Consider the following 20,005-nt stretch of genomic DNA (forward strand, 5'->3'; position numbering starts at 1 on the left):
CCAACCAATCAGGCGAAAGTGTGTGCACAAGAAGGCAGCGAGTGGTCTGAAGCCAGCGCAAGCCCACACGTGCGCACATCCCCCTCTGCGACAACACATTCCGCAGCAGCTCTAGAGTTTCGCGCCGCCACGGCTCAAATGGCGCCAAGGAGATGGACACCGGAGACGGGTGCAGGACGTGGCATGCCTCGCACGTCCATTCTCATAAGGGACTGGGGCCAGAAAGGGGTCCGATTAAAGTGTCATGGCTAAGCCCGATGAGAAGGGTAAGCTAGAGACAAGCGCGTGGATATTCAAATATGTTGTACTGGGGGGGGGGGCAGACGAACAGCCATTGAGGGTAAGGTGTCAGTCAGGGCTTATGCCTGCATGCTCTGCTTGCTGTCTGGAAACGGCCATGCTGCTTCCTTTCCCCAGCAATTCCCAGAAGAGCCTTTAAGGTCACAGCAAGATAAACGTACATGGTAAACAGTGGCTATATGCAGTGAACCAGCGTAAGTGTGCTTTCACTCTAGCTGCAAGCTACTATTACATCTGTAAATGCAAAGTTTACGAGAATTAATGAGACAGGCCCTCCATAACAGCACCATGGACAGCTCTTTTACTGCCTCACATACAGAAGTCTTAAAGTATCTAACATGTATAGTTTTGCTACCAATGCACAGTATACTTCATTACAAGGTCAACACTTGTGTCCCTGGGGATCTGAATGTTTTAAAAAAGCTTTCGATAGGTCCAAATGACTCCTAACGGGGTTTCATGACCGTAAAACACTACCCTCCACCTTCACGTGCCCCCCGTGATCGTAAAACACTACCCTCCACCTTCACGTGCCCCCCGTGATCGTAAAACACTACCCTCCACCTTCACGTCCTCCCCGTGATCGTAAAACACTACCCTCCACCTTCACGTCCTCCCCATGATCGTAAAACACTACCCTCCACCTTCACGTGCCCCCGCGATCGTAAAACACTACCCTCCACCTTCACGTGCCCCCGTGATCGTAAAACACTACCCTCCACCTTCACGTGCCCCCATGATCGTAAAACACTACCCTCCACCTTCACGTGCCCCCGTGATCGTAAAACACTACCCTCCACCTTCACGTCCTCCCCATGATCGTAAAACACTACCCTCCACCTTCAAGTGCCCCCCGTGATCGTAAAACACTACCCTCCACCTTCACGTGCCCCCGTGATCGTAAAACACTACCCTCCACCTTCACGTGCCCCCGCGATCGTAAAACACTACCCTCCACCTTCACGTGCCCCCGTGATCGTAAAACACTACCCTCCACCTTCACGTGCCCCCATGATCGTAAAACACTACCCTCCACCTTCACGTCCTCCCCGTGATCGTAAAACACTACCCTCCACCTTCACGTCCTCCCCATGATCGTAAAACACTACCCTCCACCTTCAAGTGCCCCCCGTGATCGTAAAACACTACCCTCCACCTTCACATATGCCCATGACCAAAAGGGATCATTGGCACACTGCAGACCCACAACAAAAAAAACGGCCCTGTGGTGTAATTCCCCCTGTCAGTTGCATCACAGCACAGAGTACCTCCACCCTGTTGTTGCATCACTGGCAGCCCAGAGCATGAAGGATCCTGAGGAGGTGGGGGGTGTGGGCGTGCCTGTTGCGAGTGGGGGTGCAGACAGCCACGTCGGCAGTGGCGATGTGCTCCCTGCTATTGTCGGCTCAGCGCCAGATTCTAGTGAGATAAGCTGGAGAGATTCTGGATTCTGATGGAACTTATTACCGTGTCAACCATTATCAGCAATGTCTTTTCAGAGTCAGCTTTCTCGCAACAAAGTACGGCATAACTTAGAACATATAACCTGCGAGATTTACAATGTCCTAATTCATGTCTAATATGAAAATGAGTAGGTCATTCCTGGCTATACTAGTATGTCAACAAATACCAGGATCATACAGGAAGGAAACACAGGAACAAGGTGAATGCGGCTACTCTGATGCACACACGTTCGCCCCAGGCGTCATCTCAGGGTAGTGCGGTACCACTGCTGTTGCATTCGTTGCCGCGAGACATGCACGAGACAAAAGAACCGTGACCTCGCTGAGTGAGCGACTATGTGTATGCCTGCGGTCTATTATACAACTGGAATGGGAGTCTAGGGATGGCCCAGCCGGCCCATCCACGTGTCGCTGCCAGATGGGGCGAAACGGGGAGGAGACAAATGGTCTGTGGGTGCAGTTCCGTGGGTGACGTGCCAGAGGCATTAGGGTTAATGCCACTCCGCTGAATAAAGGCCAGTCTCCGTGAGTGCCAGCAGGGATAGGCAAGAGTTGCGGTGTTGATCCCAACTGACGACCCCCCCCCCCCAAAAGGCAAACAAGCAAGCAAACAAAACAGAAAGCAGGGGCCGCAGCAGAGCTCTAATGAACCCCGACTAGACTAATGATGCGCTCAAGTGTCTAAGATGACGACGAGCAGCCGAATGGCCTGTTTGACTGTGTTTACCAGAACGTATTTCAGCCTCTACCGGCGCCTTGGAGGTCCATGCCACTACAATGCAACTGTTCACAAGACTAGTGATGTTCAAAAATAATCATTTAAGTAATCACAGCACGGAACAAGCCACAGTGTTATGTAATACAGTTGTTTGCAAGGATATATAGGCCACAAGTAGTGTCTCTCTCTCTCAGCGAGGCAATGTCGGTATTCTGTTCCCCTGACGAGATGATTGATCCGAGCCCTGCTGCATTTCCGTCCTCTGTGGCTTCCCTCATCCTACCATCAGCTGCTGGTTAAAGGCCCAGCCGGAGCTCGGGGCCCCTTATTGATCCAGATCCGTATACTACTGGAGTAGGGGCCTCACTGGCTACCCAACATCCTGCCCTTCTCTCGGCTTACAGCCTTTTAAACAACCCAGCTCTTTCCGCTGGGATGGAGGGCTAATGGTTCCTCCTCTCCATTTCCATGTGTTCAATAAAATGGGCCAAGTGCGGTGGGGGTGGTGGCTGGCCTTCTCCTCTCTTCTGGTCACTTGGCACCCTCCCTTCGCTTCGTGTCTTGTTTTAGTGGCAATGCCAAGGCCACAGCTGCAAAGGCAGGTCTCCTCCAAAAGGAGATGGAGGGGTGGGTTATGAAGGGAGTTAAGCAGGGGCGGGAGGGGGCTGGAGGAGGAGGAGGAGGAGGAGGAGGAGGCCTGGTCATGCACACTCCGGTGAAAGCAAGGAGACACTGCAGCGCGCAACGGAAGCGCGAGTGCCGTGTGATGCATCGAGAGCGGAGATGGCTGCCTGGGCCGAGAAAAGTGTTAACATGTGGTTCCCGTCAATCTTCTTCTCAGCGTTCTCCCCCTCCCCTACCATCACCCCTTGTACACACACACACACACACACACACGGTAAGATTTTCACTTTAAGAGTCCCATTAGAACCTCCCGGGTCCAGGCTAGAGCTGAGCAGCGATCTGCCGTGCCCCAACACTAACGTAATAGAAACCTGACCCCCTGCGTCACTTTGACCACGGGGGTCATCGTTTGAGCCTTGATGGCTTCCCGTGCGTCTCCCAAACAGATCAAAGTCTCCCATTATAAAGGCAAGGCTACACGTGTGACTCCTTTACGGTCGAGCTAAGCCTTCGGGACGTGTGGAATAGTTGGGTTTAAAGTGGCGTAATTGCCTTGAACAGGCCGAGAATAAAAGAGTCCCGAATGTTGCGAGGGAGAGAGGATTTGCCGGGTGAAGTCGTTCTTTTCCCTCATTCATTCATTTTTAGCCTCTTTCTCTTCTGCTCCTGCCCCGATTTCGCATGTTGATGAATGAGAGTTATGTTTAAATCAAGCTTGGAATTTTTTTCACTGGTTTATTTAGACTGTTTTATCTTTTAGGACTAACAGACTGGTTAAGCAGTTTAAAAAACTGGTCTACAGTACCGTGGACATGCAAAGTCTAGAACTGCACAATGGAAACACTGCTGTCTTTTATTTCTTGAAATACCTCATATCAGAATTTAGCATAACATTAACCGTGTTTCAGAAAAGAGGCTGGCACACTACAGTGGAAAGCGCTGGGCGTCAAAGAAGCCTCACTCGGCACGAGCCCCCTGCTCAGTGTGCAGACCAGGACATAGCAAGGCCTCCAGCTCGACCTTGAGCGGAGGCGATCAAACCTTACAAAGAGCTCGTACAAAAACTCAGCCGAGACCATCACAAAGGTCACGTTGCCAAAGCACTGTGGAAAAGCTTTTTCAGGTTTCAATAACTGCCAAAAGTTTCACGGGCTGAAAAAGCCGGACAAGCTGCTTTGAGCATTTAGTTCAGATGGCCAAATACATCCACACACTTTCACCACTCCCACCTATATACTGATGTGGACACAAATGCACATTATTGAAGTATATGCTTCCTAATGACATTTATACAGGAGATAAGTCTGATAGGAGTTGGTAGGTTAGTAACAAGGTTAATTTGCTTAAAAGGTGCATTGGTCCACATCAAAGAAACACCACCTCTATCGGTTAAGTAGGTGAACACACCTTTTAACTCTTTGGATCCAATTTTCATTTCTGCCCATGAAAGCAAAACACGCCTATGGTGATCTACAGTGCCAGCGCGGTTCAGTTGCAGTTTTCTAGCATTACTAAAAATGACCTCACTTTCGAGCGATGAGGTAGGCAGGTTCAAAGTGGAACTCTCTTGGGGTGGGAGTGCTTGCATGCAGAAGTCTAGATAAGTGATGATAATCAGGGCTACAACACTGCTCTCCCCCAGGAATGAACGGATTTATTGTACTTGGCAAATAATTGCCATTACAACATACCATTACATTTCTTGTTTTTAAATCGGTCTTCAGAGAAACATATGGTCCAATCTTGTTACCCAAGTACTCCAAAAATTCTTCTCGGAATAGCGGTAGTATTTGGCTGGAGGACATTGGTGTGTGTCCTGGTTTTAGTATGTTACCCTGAGATGTTGCGTTGCGCTCTAGGAAATGTAGCATCCTGACAACGAGATAATAAACCTTTAAACACTTAGAATTCCGCTCATGAAAAACAAACTGTTGCTTTAGTTCACACTATGCTGGTAATGGTGACTTTCGCAAAAGTAATAAATAGAATATTACAAAAAAATTATGTCAGCTCATAATGATTTGCTGCTGTGAGAATAGTCATGTGTTTTTGCTGCCCAATACTTCATGAAGTCATCAGTCGTTACTCGTATTAGCCAGTTGCACCTTTGGCTACAAAGGCATTTGAGGCAGTTCACCAGCCTTGGACTCAACTTTACATGTATTACATATTACATCTATTTCTCTGAAGGTGGTTCAACCCAAGGCATTACTTTACTTACCTCTCTAAATGATAAGATGATCTCTAAGAAGATTTATCTACTTGATTTGCTGTGTGAAGTCTGTCAAAACATTATACAGAGATTATATATATATATATATATATATATATATATATATATATATATATATATATATATATATATATATATATATATATATATATATATATATAAAAAACACACACACACACACACACACACACACACACACACACAGTTACATGCCAGTGCTTCAAATAAACAAAAGAAGATTACAATAAACAAAAAAAGATTCCGTAAAGTCCTGTAACAGAATAAGAAAGTGTCCACAGGCAAAATGTCCTAATCCAGAACCGCCCAACATCAGCCAGCCACTCAGAATGAACTGACTGTGTGCTGGGTAGAGTCATCTCTTCCAAACCAATTACACACTAGATCTCTCTACAAAGAAAGAGCATACACACTCCAAAATGTCCCAGTACTGCAGCTCTGTGCAATACAGACAAGCATGCTTTCAACATTGGTCTACATCTGAGAACTGAGACTCAAAAAACAACCAAAACAAAACCCAGCATGGTGTGTGTGTGTGTCTGGCCAAGGGTTAAGACAGATGAATTACTTCAATAGGTTAATGGAAACTTGCAAAGTGACCAGTGTACATGGACCACTGCTGCAAGTTTAATTGTGGAAGAGTAATACATGGACCATGCATTATGGTTCCACAATTTGTTGTCTCGTTTCCTATAATAAAACAAGATTAACTGCCAGCCCAAAGAGAATGGTGCTAACAAGCACAGACTGTTGGCCTACCAAATGACTCACATTTCAATCCCCTTCTCACAATCCATAAAACTCCTAGAAGACACCCCAAATCACCCCCCCCCCCCCCCAGTTTGTGCATATTTAAACATTTATTCCATCTGGGCTTTTACCGGGTCTCATATGAAACGGCTACCGTTCCTTGAGGAGTACGAGTCACTGGTCGAGAATTACCAGCCCCACAGGACAAACAAGCTCCTCCTAACCCTCGTGCAGCTGTGTAAGGGGAGGGATCCCAAAGCCTCTGGCTCATTTCTGCACTGTCTGCCAGATGAGCCATTTGGACTTTTTTAGAAGACACTTTTGGAAGCCATTAGCAGTGGGATTTCACAACATCTCGGAGGAAAGAGGGAGAAGGTAAAAGAGCGTTGAGGGAGGCGAAGCCACACTCAGACGTGACAAGAAAAAGGAGAACTGACTCTTTGCTCCACAGAGCCTCGCAGCCAAAGGCAACCACAGGCTGCGTGCCAGTCAGAAAGAGCAGTTGATGCGCAGCAGGCATCAGAAAGACAGACATTGGTAGAACAAGGCAGTGTGCCATTTCTGTCCTCTTTCTAGAGGCACAAGCATCCCATTTGATAACTGTCTACACATGGCTTTGTGGGAAGCTGTTGTAGGCACTGCTGCGGCTTACACAGACCCTAATGTCCAACCCTGAGAGGGAGCAACCATTGTCTGACAGAAAACCCATTCCTCACCCAGGCCCCAAACCCCTCATTACTCCGATAGATGTAGAGCAGCTGGTGGGTCAATTTATTCCAGGGTGGGGGGTTATGGGGGATACGGCATAGGAGAACTAACCCAAACAGCATCCATCTCAATCGCAGCCTAAATACATTACGCTCTCCCTCTCTCTCTCCCAGTGGTAAAGCGTCAGTACCAACTGGCTAATCAAACCACATAGAAGGCCAATCCAGCCTAAATCTCATACAGAGTGAGCTAGTTCTTGTTGATGATCCTCTTGGGACTGGATATTAGGTAAAGGATCAGAAAGAGATTTAGCAAGGCCTCCCTAATTAAACTAAGCTCTTCACCAAAGCACTGCAACCAGACTTTTACGTAGGTAATCTAAAAATGCGTGTGAGGAGCTGGCAAATTTCATAAGACTGCTTTGCTGGGGTGGAAAGATGGATAATTTTTTAGGTGAAATAGCAGTCCCTCAATCAGAACAAGGTTTTTTTTGTTTTTTTTTGGTCGATACATTTCCAGCCAACCAGAGATGCGCTTCAAGTTGGACTAAATGGTTTCACAGTGACACCAATCAAATAACACCATGGTTCTGGACATCCTGCAACAGCAAAGAACCCTAGAGACTAATTGGGTTTAGGCAGCTTGTTCTGAAGAACATTATTTATAGATTGTTTAGGAGCATGGCATGCTGTGCCATGCTGGCCACCTTCATGTGTATTCTTGGCCAATAAGTCATGGGACTTGGGGTTGCCTTTCAACACCGGCAATCCTTACAGCGCAACCTGACACTAAGATGGTGTCCTAGGTATGACCTCCATTACGCAAGCCTCAATGGAAAAGGATGTTTCTGTGAACCAAAATAAGACACGGGGGACGGCAAGCAGATCCATCATCTGTCGGGTAATGACGAGGACATGGCTGACGGGGACTTTGCGTCCAATGCATGCTTTGTGAATCATTATCGTTTGTACCGAATGTGACTTATCAGTCCTTCCACTGTACAGGCAAATCTATACTCCAGACATGCTAGAGTAAATGTTCAGTGCAAAGGGAGTAGGATTTGTCTGTTAAACTAAGAGGCATAAAACAGCTGTGAATTTGCCTAACGGTTTGGGAATGAACACACTGATCTATTACCATCATCCCCTATCAGATCCACACAGCCTCAGAGGTTTACACAATAATGAAACCATGATCCAGGACTTCGTTATTAAGGAACACCCGAACGGAGCCGTGGCTACCCCAAGGGTAATTATAAGGGAGCCATTCCTGCTGCAGTGATGTATAATTAGTGACTCGGGTCAGGAGGCGGCCTGGTTCAAAATTAAGAGGAATTTCCTGCATTTTGTTCTAGGTCACTTAGGCAGCTAATTTTGAAAAAGGGGATTCTAAAAGGCCACTTTGCCAACCTTAAGGTTGAAACAGAAGAAATGTCAAGGCCTTGTTACCCGAGTCAAAGGTATATACTCTTTGGGTAGAAATGCAAGGATCAAGGCCAAGAACTATAAAGCTGATCCTCACTTAAGTGTTAATAATCCTCACTTATTAACAGAATAACACAAATGTAAGTACCAGCTGTGTTTTTGATGACACTTTGATACACTGCTCATTCATATCAATATGCAACTAACAGAAAATCTACTTCTAGAAGTTCTTACCCTACCCTCCATAAAAAGCAGCATCTCCATTTATCTTGCATCTGACAAACAAGGCAGCAGAGACTCCTTACTCTGTTCACTAGACATGCTAACATGCCACTAGACATAGGCCAAGATGCCAGCTAGGTTGACCTATATTTATAAACGCTGTCTGGAACTATATGCGCTGGATTCACTAGCTTTTTTTTTTTTAATTTTTTGAAGCCAATCGGTTTGGGACGCGGGGATTCTCTATGCATCCTGGGTCACTTGGAGAACGGGATCCATCGGAGTGTCCTCGATGCAGGCCGTCTCCCCAGGCTTTGGCATGCTGCAGTTTCTAATGAACTGGAACAAGGCCATCCTCTCATTATGCAACTCACTTAAGGAGAACAAATCAGCACTGGTGTTAAAAAAAGAAGAAGCTACATTTCTAAAGCAGACTACAGAAAACAGTCTGCTATGTGAATGTTCACAGTAATATTTAATGGAGAACAACGACTACTTCAGAACATCCAGATGAAACAAGAGAACTGAGAAACTGTACAGCCAGTTGCTGCTTTCAAATGTGCTTGTGGTGGAATGGAAAGGAAGCCAAATGGAGTTTGGAGAAAAGACCGGTTGTAAACTTTAGGTTAGATGGAGGCTAGTGATTATGCGGTGGCTCTCAGAATAACATCCCTTTTGTGTGGATTACAGCCACAGAGCCTGCATGCAGATCTCCTCCACATGGAAAGAATTTGGAAGAAAGGTTTCCAAGAAATGCCACCCTTTAACAGCAGAGCACCCTGAGATTTAAAGAATGAAGCTCTTCCTTAAAGAATGTACGCAGCCCTATATATTACAATGCTTTGTAAGATGAATATATATCTGTGTACTATGTGCAATATTTCGGCACACAATGACTGTTGTAAAAGAACCCATTACTTCAGTGTATTCCCCCACCCAAGTGAGTTTACGAGAAAGAAAACTCAATTGGCTTGGGTAGATAATGAAATGTACTGGACATTGTGAACCAGACTCACTCCTTTCTGAGAACATAATATAGTCTGCTTCCCTGCTTGTCTTGAATCAGCCACATAGATGGTTGTAGGAGGAGATGGCCAGTGCCTGGCACTGTCAGGGCACTAGTGTATGTTTTCTCCACAATTCAGTGACAGCATGGCCCCTTTTCCTACGCAGCGATCGCAGAATTGTCTATGGCAGATCTGCCCTACTTCTGGGGCCAACTCTGACTGCTTTTCATGCCTGATCACCGATGCTAGCTCATGCAAGGCTCAAACACATGCTTGACTGAAACAAGCAGCTCTGGCGCTCTAGAGATATTCCATTGCCCTCCCAGGTTCTAGGAACAGCCCGGCCGCAGAAGCCGAGGTTATGGCACATACGGCAGGCCTCAGGAGGACCTGCATGTGACCTTGTTTCTGGCTTCCCTGATATCCCTTATGGTAACAAGATCAATTAACGCCCCGGCTCATGTGGTGTGGTCAGTGGGAATGTGCCAGTGGCCAGAGTGCCAGCCAGCGACTCCAGCTGCAAGAAGGCGGGGGGTGTGGGTCTGCAGCAGAGGGAGAAAACTGGGTGACGACACACAAGCAGGGTGTTGACTGCTGTCCACCATGATTCCAGGCCAAGACTGGGAAGATCACACCAGCGAGGACACACTGCTTTGTGGAACATACAGCTCAAATCCCCCCGACCATGCACAGCACCAATTGCAAACTGTTGACTGCTGCCATCTCGGGGGTTCCCACAGTAACCAGTCCTCCTTTGGGTAAACAGAGAGAACAGCAGGGGGATGAGACCCCACAACGCTGTTGTCAACATCTCACAAACAAGAGCAACATTCAGCGCTGGCTGTTCTGCGCTGTGTAATCACATTAGTGGCTCTTTAAATGTGTATAGAAAGATGTACATTTATACTGCAAGTCAGGACTTATTACAGATCGAGCATGGACTTTAGATGACTTCTGTTCCAGTGTAAAAAGTCTAACTAACCAGCATGGGTCTATTGAGCTGTTGTTGAGTTAAGATTTGGCCGTGTGGTATACTGGGCAGAGAATTCATCACCCAAGTGTTACAGGCACAGGGGAAGAACAGCTGCCCTGATGTTTGTCTAAGAGCAGATGTGTGACTTAACGACCAGACCACACCTCAGTTCTGCCCTGTAAAAACAATATTCCCTGTAAAGGCAATTGGAGTCACACTGTGCAATAGTTTCCATATACTGCTTTGACAACCATGAGTGGAGATATGAAAACATTCTGTTGTCCATGTCTCAGCCATTTGGGAAGAATGCTTGGAAGGGAAGAAAAATCAGTGAATATTGTGCATTTCACAAACATAAGTCAGAATTTGGATTGTCTAAATTCTCTCTTTCCAAGCATACAGAATCACACTTGCCAAAAAGATGCAAATACCAAAGGCAAAACACCTTTCTGAAAAAGGTCAATTTGCTGTTCTACAAGGACACCAACCTCAAGTGAACAGCACCTGGACCACAAATGCACACTACTTCTGGACGTATGCTGATCAGCAGTATGAATGATTGCGATATAGAATGACTGCACTTGCTGACAGTACCAGTACCATAACTGGCAGCATTAGAGGACTCAGCTGGTAAAGTCATGCAAATTAATGACTTTGTACTTAAAGGCTATCTAGTTATAAGTCAAATGTTCACAAAAAAATAAAGGAGTGCCTTGATATAAATATAAACTGAGGATTACTAAAGACTTTGGTTTTAGTTTCTTCTACTCTTCCTGAGGAGCATAGTGGAATTCGAATAAGCAAAACAAAGGAAAGCCAGCTTCATCAATACTGTGCGCTGCCCGAACTAGAACAGGAAATGGTCTATATTTGTTTCACATGGCTAATTAAAGCCAAGATGCTAGCTCAGGCTATATTCAATTGACTCAGGGCTAAAGCACTTGGGTCATGACTTTTGCAAATGGAGTTCATTTGTAATGGCCACTCTTCTAAACTAAAGTCTTACTGGAACAGCAATTGGTCTGGGCTAGTCAATAACCAACACTCCCTGAATCTGACCCATCCGGCCAAGTCAGAAGTGTTGAATCGAGTCGTTAGTTCTGGCTTTGTTTTAAAAAAAGGGTGTTGCTACAGATTACCACGCAACTTACCTTCAACGCTGTCAGAGCAGGATGTGCCTATGCCGGTGTCGCCACTGTCGGAGGCGGCGCTGTGACGTCGGCCACGGTTACTGCTGCTGCTGGCGGTGGAGGAAGAAGGCCCCTGCCATGCTGACTCACAGCCTGGGACCCACCCAGGGGAGGACGTGCTGGAACCTAGATGGCCCAACAGAGGACACGGTCACCAGGGAGACGGTGGCCCACGCGGGCAAACACGCAGCACAAAGACGCTAAACAACCCCAGCGTGAGCACTGGAGGATCGAATGAGGTTTGAATAATAAGACGCAAGAAGCCTGCCTGCTTAGCTAGACATCACCGAATCCTGATTTCTGCAGCTGAGGTGACTGGAAACAGCCAGTTACTGTTGAATGTTTAGGGGAAAAAAAATGACAGATGTTCACATAAATATTAAAATGCATCACAAATTCTGCTTTCGTGATAAACATAATATAACCTATGGCTTAGAAAGGCTAAAGCAATAGGCTTGCGTAATACTGTATACAGTAGTGCATTACCACGGTACAGTGAGTAAGGAAAGTGACATGGGAAGAATGCACTGTAAGGAAAGTGACATGACAAAGAAAAGGGGAAAACCAGTTAGCACACATCCAAAGGCAAGCTGGCACAAGCCTCTTTCAGTGTGAAACCAATGGTAGCCTCACTCAGCCTGACCTTAGCTGCTCTTCCCCTCTGTTTAACAAGGACAAATTGAGGACAAGCGAAGGCGAGAAGCACAGACGCAGATGTCTAGTCATCCACCGAAGAGCCTGTCCTCTTTATCTGCTAACCTGATCTATTTTGGGGTGTAATCTGGTTAGATGCAGTCATTAAGGCTGCCCTCTTTAAAACCAGCCAGGAGGGAGCTTAAGAGTGAAGGCTTGTGTTGTGGTTAAAGTTTCACAGCAACACATGTACTTCCATATATCTGTATGGGCACATAAGTTAAATATTAGTATTGGTTCATGTGATTGATATTTTATGTAGATAATGGAATGCCTTGCTCGTCCATGAGTAAGTGGTTCTGCCCTTATCCAGGCAGCAAAACGTTGGGTCTGTAGCCTCTCTCTTGTAGTGCATCAAGGTCTAAAATCAACTAAAGGCATAAAATTGGAACAGGCAAAAAACCTTTTCACCAAGTTATTAAGAGTCCTGAAAGCATACAGTTTCAATGGACAAGCTTTCAATGAACCACAGTTCTATAAAATATACAATCTGTGACTCCAGCTTCTGCTTTAGGCAACAACAGAGCTTTATCTATACAAAAAGGGAATGCTGGGTGAACTGGGTACAGGGGCAACCATCTACTGAAAGTAAAAGCATGCTCTTCAAAAATGTTTCAGATTTTTAGCTAGTGTCTTAACCCAGGAAGATGCAGCACACAGTCCAATACAGACATGACTGAGATAAACCTGTCTCTATTGAACTGATTTCAAACCAATCACCATCACCAACATAGTATCCCATTTCAGTTATGTCTCCTTTATTTAAAAATTATATGAAAACACTATGTTGTATGACACTCTTTGCCATACTTAATTACAGGAGATCATATCGGGAGAACTGCAGTCTAGAGAGATAATCTAGTTGTTTCATTTAGGTTTTAAAATGTCCCAGCAGAAATGGATGATGACCGTTTTCCTAAAGCAAGGAACGTGACGAACTACATACTGCTACATATTGAGGTTCTCCCACTTACTCACTGTGACAGCCGTTATGCCTTTATATAATTAACTGTTGGTAGTATGTCGGTTTTGTTTTTTGTTTTTTTTACTGAAAAATACAAACAAAAACAATCTGCACACTTCTACCTGTGACATTACTACAATTCACCGTAGATTTATTTCTGAAGTATCAAGGGCTGGTGCAGCTCTTAGCCAAGTAGTCAAGCTGTGTCAAAAAGATTTGCTATAAGTATTACAATCGGTTTTATAAAATATTACTTCCAAACACGACAGTCAAGAAAAAACAAAACGGATTTTACTTGCATTTGGCTTAATTTTTTAGCAAACATTTCCATATAGCTTCATCCTCAATTCGGCGGTAAAGCACCCAAAGAAAGCCAAATGTTGGTTATCCAATAACCCAACAAAGCTAGGCTAGCAAACCAACTTCGAATCTGGTAACGCTAATTACACAATTATAATCCTCGTGAAATGACGTTTCATAGATGAGTAATGCTTTCTGTGTGAAGCCAAATTACACAATATCCAGCTCGCTTGCTAGCTAGCTGCGCTAACTCATCTCTGATGAATCACAACGCATATAAGCAGGCTTCAGTTAGTTAGCTTGTTGTATACCTAACAACTATAAATAAAAGATGCTTAAGATACTAGCTAGCTACCTTAGCAGCAACGTTGTCCTTTAATTTAAGATATACACCAAGCTTGGCTAGTTAACACCTCATTTTAGCTCGATAAAATGAGGTAAGATAGTTAGCATTATCACCTAGAGAAGTCGCAATTCCAGGGCAACCAAGGCGAACTAGAATGAAGGCAGTGTTGCTAGCGTTAGCTCTCTGGCTACGTGTCGCCCTTACCCGTATATAACGATGTTAGTTAGGTAACGTTACCTCAGTTAGGTAGGATTTATAGCTAGCTGGTTTAGCTACTGCCAAAGAACCCACTGATGATATTGGTTCATAGTAATCCCGAAAACCCGAGCTATCTTATCTTATGTTAGCTAATCTAGCTATCTTAACAATAAGATGCCGTAAATCATAAACCGAGATTCCGTAAGGAATCAAAGTGATTTAATCCAGAGGCAGCCCGCCAGCCAACGTAACCTAGCTCCGTATCATCACACGCCAGTGGTGGGTTACCTGTTTTATAAGCATCAAATCCGACCTCGAAATCGTTTCGGCCCCACATCTCGACTGGTTTCATGAGCTAGCGTTATCAAGCTAGCAAAACAAGCGATGTTGAGAAGGTCGTTTCCAGAAAGAACCGGGATTCCCAAAATCCGAGCCCAGCAACACGAGTGGATGCGCTGGCTAGGTAGAACTGTAATCCATTTTTTACGATAAGACAGTACACGTATGAAATCATCAAACGTAAAATCGCCCTATTCCGCGATAATCATGAGCTCCGAATCAGCTAGCTACTGCATATGTCAGGAATCCACAAGAGCCTGCACCGACTACAGTCGACTCGCTTGGCGACTGTAGCGAGACGATGTGCTCTCACTCTTCGCAGGAGAGAAAGCGCAGTCAGAGCGTTAATACCTCCCACTCCCAAGCTTTTAGACACCTTGGCAGCAAACCAAGGACTCGAGAAACAGAGCGTGGAGGCTATTCCTGTACCTGCATTTCTGACACGAGTAAAGTTTCTTCGAGTGGATCTTGCTCTGGACATGTACACCTCCGTGTAGGCAGCTCTCCGCGTTGATCGGCAAGGCGCGAAGTCGGTTATTGTGACCTCCAAGTCAATTTTGCCACGTTTAGGAAACTCACTGCGCTTAGGACAGGCAAAGTAATGGAACCGACTGAGGGCTTTAACATATACCAGTATAAAATAGTGCTATATCCAGTATGTTCAAATTCTTGTCGAAATTTCTTTACTTACATTATGAACGTTAGCGGGAGTTTTACACTAGGCATTAGTCTATTTACACTAGTCATCAGAAGTATATCGCCCATCCACTCTGGACTGAAAGCATGCTTTGTCAAAAGAAAACGACCTTCACAACGTTTCAGCACTCTTAAGGTCTATTTAAATTCATATGTACTCGTTGGCCTAAAATCTTTCAATAGGCCTAGCCCCGTAGTAAAAGTTAACGAAAATGAAGTTTTAGCTGTTATAGATCAGGGAGACTTAAAAAAAACCATTCGGTTTAGTTTTGGTTTAAATGTTTTACTTTTAGAAGAGGAAGTGCTTTTATAACTAATGTTTTATAATGGAATTTAATTTACAACTGGTAATAAGAAACAGATAGCTTGTATTGCTTGTATAAGCCTGTATTGTGATTTTTCTCTTTTCCATGATACCAGTCTCAAAGTTACACAAAAAAAGTGGGTCAGTGAAGCATTTGGTAGGCTATAGAACAGCTTGGAACCAGTTGGATGCTTTGTTCGAACATTCATGAAGACATTCATCTAGGACAGCAGTGATGTTCCGTGAGATTTGTTTTTATAAAGAGCAGTCGACTGCTAAACATCATTTGATTTGAACTAGTGACACAAAAACTAAAGGTTTTCACAATCCCCCTCCCACTTTCTACAAGAATTTCAGCAGAACTATTTAGGACACTGGATTCCATTTGGCACCTGTTCAAGGACTTGCAACTGACTGTCAAAGACATGAAAATTTGCCTCAAAGACATCCTGAAAAATGTAAGTAGAATGTATGATCAGTACAAGTATCGGAATATAATGTTATAGCTACATGAATAATACAGTTCCCATTGTGATGCAGGACAACTTATCTAAACATAGCAAAGATGAACTGTGAGAAAATAATTCCTAAGTAAAGCATTCTTCATGCATATTTATATGTGAATTTGAGTGTAAACATCCACTCGTATTACATCGATACACTGCAATGATAGCCTATTCAAGAGATTTAAATTTCAGTTACGATGTAACCATCCTATAAATCCTCCATTCATTCTATTGCATGCTCCCAACTCAGAACAAAAAGTCTTCAAGGTTCCACACAAATGCTATAGAGCACTATAAATAACTTCTATACTGCCATTCAGAAAGTACATTCAGTCCTTAAGTGAGATGGTGCAGTCAGCAACTTCAATCTCTGGCCAATATGGATAATGTCCAACATATGACTTTGTCATATGCAGACCAGTCTCTAACATAAAATAACAATAGCTTCATAATATATAAGTTAAAATAGATGCACTTCATAGATGAAATGCATGCATTTTATAAAAATACTTCTGACAAAAAGTAATTTGGCAAATAGGAACATATGTTACAGTAATATAATGTTAGATACCAAAAACACAAATATGGCTAGTTGTTGAAAATTCTACTTAAATATCACAGTAAAGTGACTTATTGACCTTTCACCACAGTATCCTATATTATAAAGTTTGGTGATTTTCTACTGGAAACAGACTACTTCACAATCTCTGTATTGCAAAACAAACACTATAGTGTAATCTTCTGTGTAACAAGCACACTGTTACAAGACATTTGGCATGGTCGTACCACAAATGTTCTTTAAATTCGGTAACCTTGTTATCTCTAACACACAGAAAGTCAGTAACTTCATGAAAATGCATTTATAACCCATTTAATATTTCTCAAGAATTAAATACAAATTAGCATGAAATGAAATCACGCATGGTGATTGGTTGGACTTAACCTCAACAGCAATAAACAACAAAATGATTTGAGATGAAGGACATGCACACGATTGCAGCATTGTTCTGAGTCAATTTACCATGAACCTACAATTAATTAATCGCCACTAATTAAGACTTGTGTTCAAGTGCACGCGAGAAGAACCCCAGAATTCATATTTACCACTGGAACTGGAAAACATGAACTCTGCTTACAGATACCTTCTAAAACAATAATCGTATTGTCTGAGTGTTAATGAGCTTGTATGGGAAGTTTGTGGATTCAAAACAACAAAACCTCCAGTCAGTCACAGCTTTTACTCCAGACAGTATTTACTGTGTGCAAGAGCTGCAGCATCCACTCACAATGCTTGATCCTGTCTAGTCATTCATCAAATTTATTTTCTCTTCACAAGATTTTAAACAGATGTACAGACCATGAAGCTATTGAGTGTCTCTTTTCTATAAAACCTTTTTTTTTCATCTAGCAGGACCTCCAGTGAAATGCTATACAAAAAATATCATAAGAGGTTGTGTGACGCTCAGTGTTTATTTACGACATATCAAGCCTGCAGTTTCCTGTCAGCCACTTGCCAAGTAAACACTTTCGCGTTACTTCAGCTTTTAAAATGTGCCAAGCAGCAGGCTGCTGTACAGATGAATCATCTTCCACCGTATGCCTAAACGTCCCCAGGTAAACACTCCTTTACAGTGCAATGACTATGTAAACATTCCTTTACAGTACAATGACCATCTAAACATTCCCGTATAGTGCGGGCTTAGTCTTGCCACACTTGTGCTGCCGAGAGCCCTCCAGGTTTCCGACAGCACCGAGTGTCTCCAGCACAACAGCAGCTATGAGCAACGCCTCGGCCCACTTGCTCAGCGCAGAGGCCGCACTTCACCGTCGAACAAAGAGCACGCTCTGCCGTGAACAATCGGACCGCTGTCAGAGCGTCGCTGCTAGAACGCAACCCTTAAGATCGTCATCAGCTGGCGGCAGACATTATAGGCTTGGGTATCACGTGCGAAGAGTGCTGAAAGAATCACACGTTGACTAAGCAGGGCATAACTTTGTTCACATTCAACATTGGCTTAAGTGATAGAATGTTTTTCGTTGACTTTTCGTGACGAAATGTCCTGTTTTGGAAGAACAAAGCTGCATTTTTGGCTCGCTGCTGTTCTCAGAGAGTAATGATCATAACCACTATCAACAAAAACAAAAACATTTCCTCCTAGAGGAATGCACACTGTGCGTGTTTTGCCTCCATTTCTGGGGGCTCTTTCAAAGAGTGCGTGTTGCACAGCATCCCGCCTCGTTACCCAAACATGGAACAGGCGGCACTTTAAGCCAACAGGACGCCACGAATCAGTGTTTTTGAGAACGTTATCAGGCCTGCGCCGGTTTCACCCAGCCTCCACTTCCTGTCTCTCAGGAAACAGGCGGCTCAGCGAGAGCCCCAGCACAGGGGACCGACAGCACATAGGCCAGCCACATCATTAGTGCATCAAAGACTTCTAACCTGAACACTACCACAAGCATTCCTAATAATGCTCTATGACCAGTGGCAATGTTCGGAGGATTAAACATAGTTGTCTTTATAAGTTACAAAAGACACATGCACGCAAATATATAAGGGTTTTCTAAAAGTTGTATTTCTGCTTAAACATATTGCAACATGTAGGTTTAGTTTCAAAAAGGACCGTCTTGCTATGTTCTACAGAACCTGTGGAGCACTCAGACATGCACTGGTCCACTGACATGATTTAAATAAGAGAAAAGCACCGTGGAAATTTAGAAGAGAAGCAAGATAAAACATTTAACTTACAAGTGTTGTTCTTCATGAGAAAGGCACATTATGCAGAAGTCATAGGAGGAAGTGGAAATACGTTAGCTAAACTGAAACTCCACAGAGGAACTCGCTCAGCTCAGCCAATAAGCAGCCACACATCATCACACCACATCCATTTGAAAAAGGGTATGTGACCACCTGTGACTTTTATACATGTAAAACAGACAGACAAAAAAGCTTGCCAGAGAAAGTAAAAGCGTGAACTCCATGGTGAATCTTTACAATTCGGACCAAAACCCAATCAAAGCAACCTTCTGATTGCTGGCAAAAGTGTCTGTTTAGTGGGCTGTAAACACATGCCTGTTTTTGATTAGGTCTCGTTTGTAGCGGCACGAAGTCATGCGTTTGGGACACCTATTAAAAGCATTCGTAGTGGGAGGCCTGTGGTGTCTAATGCCAGCCTGAAGCACATGCTTGAAAGCTCAATGCCTGCTGGGTTCACCAATCAGTTACGCAGTGTTTGTGGAAACAGGCCAGCTTCCAGCTTTCCCAGCATCTGGGGGACAGTATCTTAGAAGTCCAAGAAAATTAGGAGTTCACAAAGTTATCAGTGATCACTTCATTTAGCTCATTACAAAATTGGAAACACCACCCGAAGTGTCCCGAGTGTCTTCTGAGACAGTACACCCTTAAAGGATGTCAGAGGTTGAACACTTGGTTTTGACACTAGTCTGTTTCTGTGTCAGCACTTCAGTAACAAAAGTTACACCACGCCTGTTCAGGAATAGGCCCAGATCAACCTAATGGACAGATAATTGGTTCCATTGAATTTATATGGAGAAAAAAACAGAAACAACTTATAAAGCAGTGTATATGCTACTAAAAAGCTGTGTGGCTGCATTGGCTAGTGCTTGCACGTGCACAGGGTCAGCAGTAATCCTGCTGCCATCCCTGAACAGAGCGCTAAAAAAACAAACTGGCTCAACCTCCGTGCTTCACCTGTCAGAGGACCAGGCAGAAATCTATAAGCATAATCCCAGAGAACCTCTTTAAGAAACTCTCGTGCCAGGATTACCCATGCCTCTGCACACCAGAGGTTATTTTAAATTCAAGGCTGTTACATTTAGCCATTGCTTTTAGTGCATTTGACAAAGTTAAGACTTCCCTTAAATGCAGCATATTCATTTCAAACCAAGAGTACTCAAACTCTGCCTCTGCCTCAAACATATGCGTTTGGAATGCACCAACCCACCTTCGCTGACAGAACAAACTACAGAGAAAAGTACAGCTTCTATGAGTTTGCCTTTAAAAAGCAG

At 44.1% G+C, this 20,005-nt stretch overlaps 1 protein-coding gene across 5 annotated transcripts in view; it reads right to left on the reverse strand.

Moving 5' to 3' along the window:
- cep85l (centrosomal protein 85L) overlaps positions 1 to 18,847 on the reverse strand; it is a 44,809-nt gene extending 25,962 nt beyond the window's left edge. The window contains exons 1-3 of one of the 5 annotated variants that reach the window (XM_081716887.1): positions 14,420 to 14,803; positions 11,899 to 11,962; positions 11,592 to 11,756 (exon numbers count right to left, since the gene is read on the reverse strand). Coding sequence is in view for 4 of the 5 variants with exons in the window: in XM_081716884.1 (XP_081573010.1) it covers positions 11,592 to 11,756; positions 14,420 to 14,483 (229 nt within the window). In the remaining variant the exon portion in view is untranslated. Of the gene's footprint in view, positions 1 to 11,591; positions 11,757 to 11,898; positions 11,963 to 14,419; positions 14,804 to 14,899; positions 15,024 to 18,725 lie in introns of those variants that run through there. The other 4 variants (XM_081716886.1, XM_081716885.1, XM_081716884.1 and 1 more) reach the window with 4 other exon arrangements.
- Positions 18,848 to 20,005: the final 1,158 nt, after the last annotated feature.

This window comes from Electrophorus electricus, chromosome 7 (genome assembly GCF_041902795.1).
Source record: "Electrophorus electricus isolate QZ-2024a chromosome 7, ASM4190279v1, whole genome shotgun sequence".
Classification (NCBI taxonomy): domain Eukaryota; kingdom Metazoa; phylum Chordata; class Actinopteri; order Gymnotiformes; family Gymnotidae; genus Electrophorus; species Electrophorus electricus.